This window comes from Papaver somniferum, chromosome 4, assembly GCF_003573695.1.
Source record: "Papaver somniferum cultivar HN1 chromosome 4, ASM357369v1, whole genome shotgun sequence".
NCBI classification, from domain to species: Eukaryota; Viridiplantae; Streptophyta; class Magnoliopsida; order Ranunculales; family Papaveraceae; genus Papaver; species Papaver somniferum.
This window is the reverse complement of record NC_039361.1, coordinates 108,302,864-108,305,911: the sequence shown is the minus strand read 5'-3', so window position 1 is coordinate 108,305,911 and position 3,048 is coordinate 108,302,864. Positions and strand designations below refer to the sequence as shown.

Below are 3,048 nucleotides of genomic sequence, written 5' to 3'. Positions count from 1 at the left end.
AAATCTCTTACTACCGCTCAGTTTAAAGTCTTTTTTGGGATTGAGAAACTCTACCGTGTACCGTTGGTAGGAAACTAGATAATTACGGTTTATCTTTTGTTTTCGATTGATTTGATTGACCAACAGTGTATTTATAAGTGTATTATATATTATTCTCTCCCACTTTTTGATTCTTCTAGAATATTTTTATATACAAGGGGGTCTACTAAATATATTATATCTTATAAATATTTTACCACATGCGAAAGATAATTGGAAATTAAAAGTTTACAGAAAACAAGCTCCGTTACTCGGGAGATAAACGGGTCAACTCAGCCACCTTCGAATCTCAAAATTCCTTCACTTGCAACCCTAACTCCCTAATCATCTACCATGTTATCTCCATCCTTACCAACTAAACCTCATATCCACCTGCCCTTTCAAGACGTAGTCAATTAAGTTATAAGGGTGGTCTAATCATTTGTGTTTTGGCTTCGTCAATAAAAATTTCTTTACCAGCTGATAATTTCCGAAGAACTGGGTTGGTCAATTTGATTTGTTCTCAAAAAGTTCAGCGTACACCTCCCTGAAAATCCCTTTCATCATGAACTTTTACCTTTTCTCTTCTCTATTAAGTCTGAGGGTCCTCAATACGGCGGGTCTTAGCTACAAGTACCAAGGAAGCACTGTTCACTCCTCTGATGGTTTTGTTGTCTTCTCAGAACAATTTTTTATTCTCCCTTGAAGATGCAGAATTTGAAGTGGCAAAAGGAGATTTTAACAGGTAATTCTAATCTTTTTTCTAGCTGTAACCAATTTCACATCATAACATACAACCCCATGTTTCCTGCAAAACATAATAATCACGGAACCAAATTTTAAATTTCTTTTTCAATTAAAAAGCTAGTTGCTCTCTGCTCAAAACTGTATATAAATACATCACAATTCTTTCTTTGTTTCTAATACCTCTCTCCTTATTATCCCTAGTTCCTTCCTGTATTTCCCTGCTTTGGTGTTTTGTTGTAGTTCTTTTTATGTTGTCATCTCTATATCTAGTAGAGTTGCTAGAGATGTTTCTTACAATAGTTTTATTAACTCTCATGTGAGGAATGCTCCTATTCCTGTTAGGCACTGGCAAGATCAATTAGTTGGTTGTTTTTTAACAAAAATGAACAAAAACTCCTTTTTCTTAAGGAATGCTTTGAAATATAAATGGAAGTTGCTTGGTGAAATTTCTGTTAGCAAACTTGGTAGAGGTTTTTACTTGATTAAGTTTGAATCCAGAGCTGAGATGCTTTATGTTATTAGACAAGGAACTAGGGTAATTTATGGAGACACTTTCTTATTTCAACCATGTACCTTTACTGTGCTCCCTGAAAACTTTGAAATCTCCTCTGAAGTTTTTAAAATAACCCTACACAAACTCTACCCTGAGCAAACTAGATTCATTAATGTTTTAGAATTCATTAGAGAATTTGGAGAACTAGTAGCATTTAATGATCCTACTCACCACTACAATGGTTACACACCGTGAAAATAAGGCTTAGAATGAATATTTATCAACCACTGCCATCTGGTACTTATGCTCCTAATGATAGAAGAAGTATCAACATGATTGACTTTGTATTTCAAGAGCTTCCAAGATTGTTTTGCAGCTACTGTCGCAGACTTGGCCATGAACACCAGCATTGCATTGATATGTATTTGCTCAATCATCAACGTCTGCTGCCTGAAGATACTCCACAAATACCATTTCATCCTCATCTGCAAGCTCTTAGACCTTTCATTGAACAAGAACGTGATGATGCTTATTATGAAGAAATGATCTACAATGTGGACCTTGATGACCCTGATCCTGAGTGGAGTGACTGGGGATCAAACCCTTTTGATTCTCCTGCATCCTCAGAGCAAAACAAATCTGCAATCTCTTTTTTTGATGGAGAAGGATACCAGCAATAAGGCTTCCACTCTGATTCATCCTCAGACTTTGCAAGAACCATTCCTGAAGCATGGCTTGTTGAAGAAAATAATATTTTTGAAGATACAATACTTGAACCTGGTTTTCTTCCAGCACCTCAGCTACCACATCAATCTACTGAAATGCAATAGCCAGTCAACCCTTCCATTTTCCTTATTTCAGACATTGAAGAATCAGAGCTCATCTCAGACTCGGAACTTCGAAGCCCAGCCATAAAAAGGCTCAACCCTGACCAGCAAACATTCCTTAACAATGCTGGCTGAGGTCAATAATCCTCAAGAGTAGTCACTGATGAAGATCTTAAGCAATTGATAAATATCTATCCGCCAGCTAAAAGATTCAAGCATGACTCCTTGGAACAACCAACAGCTGAACATTCTATCAGTTCCATTATCTGCACTTTCAATACTACATCCATTGGAGAAAGCTCTTCTCAGCCAGCCATCAATACATTACCTGCAGACACTGAATAACTACAACACCAGCTACTGTAATCAGATTCACCCGAAGAAAAAGAAAATGACTCATTAAAGGGTCGGTGGATATCTCAACTCACATATCACTCTTATCTCCTATTTTGGTTCACTCTGTTAATAAGCCATCCCTTTATGTATAATATGATTGCTAGTTATATTAGGATTGTTTCTTGACTGAGCTGGTGGTTATCACCTTTTTTTCTTGCTCAACTGTCCATGTTACATATAGATTTCTTGGTTGTGTATGCATATACTTATCTGTGCAATAGTGTTATATAAACTCCTAATCTGTTTTCTCAAAACATAAACTACTTAGTATTATTCTCAAGCCTTTTGTTTTCTTGGTCATATTTAAATGCCCTTAATATTTTGTCTCAGAACTTATTTTAATCCAACTACCATTGCTATGGGTGAACACAGGGGCTAAATTTTAGAAATCCTTTTGACTTCTAGTTTACTCATCTCAGTTCCTATTTCCTTGTTGAATTCTACGTCTTATCCACCTGATTGTTAAGTCTTTTGGGATTTATATTTGTTTCTCATTCTAGTAATTAACAATATCTTAACAAAATCCTTCAATATTTACCAATTTTAAGCCTACATTCATCATTTCCT

At 35.8% G+C, this 3,048-nt stretch overlaps 1 protein-coding gene across 1 annotated transcript; it reads left to right on the top strand.

The window, feature by feature from the left end:
* The first annotated feature begins 380 nt into the window (after positions 1-380).
* Positions 381-2,696, top strand: LOC113274170. Its single transcript, XM_026523642.1, has 2 exons — positions 381-763; positions 1,635-2,696. Exons 1-2 carry the CDS (start codon positions 681-683, stop codon positions 1,936-1,938), a joined length of 387 nt encoding a protein of 128 aa, XP_026379427.1. The 5' UTR covers positions 381-680; the 3' UTR covers positions 1,939-2,696.
* The last annotated feature ends 352 nt before the right edge of the window (positions 2,697-3,048 follow it).

What these genes read in the sequence shown, in the direction of transcription:
- LOC113274170 (XM_026523642.1), top strand. Translation starts at nt 681, where the DNA reads ATGGTTTTGTTGTCTTCTCAGAACAATTTTTTATTCTCCCTTGAAGAT. An exon ending in GCAAAAGGAGATTTTAACAG is followed by an intron (nt 764 to 1,634) that starts GTAATTCTAATC and finishes ATTGTTTTGCAG; the next exon opens with CTACTGTCGCAGACTTGGCC.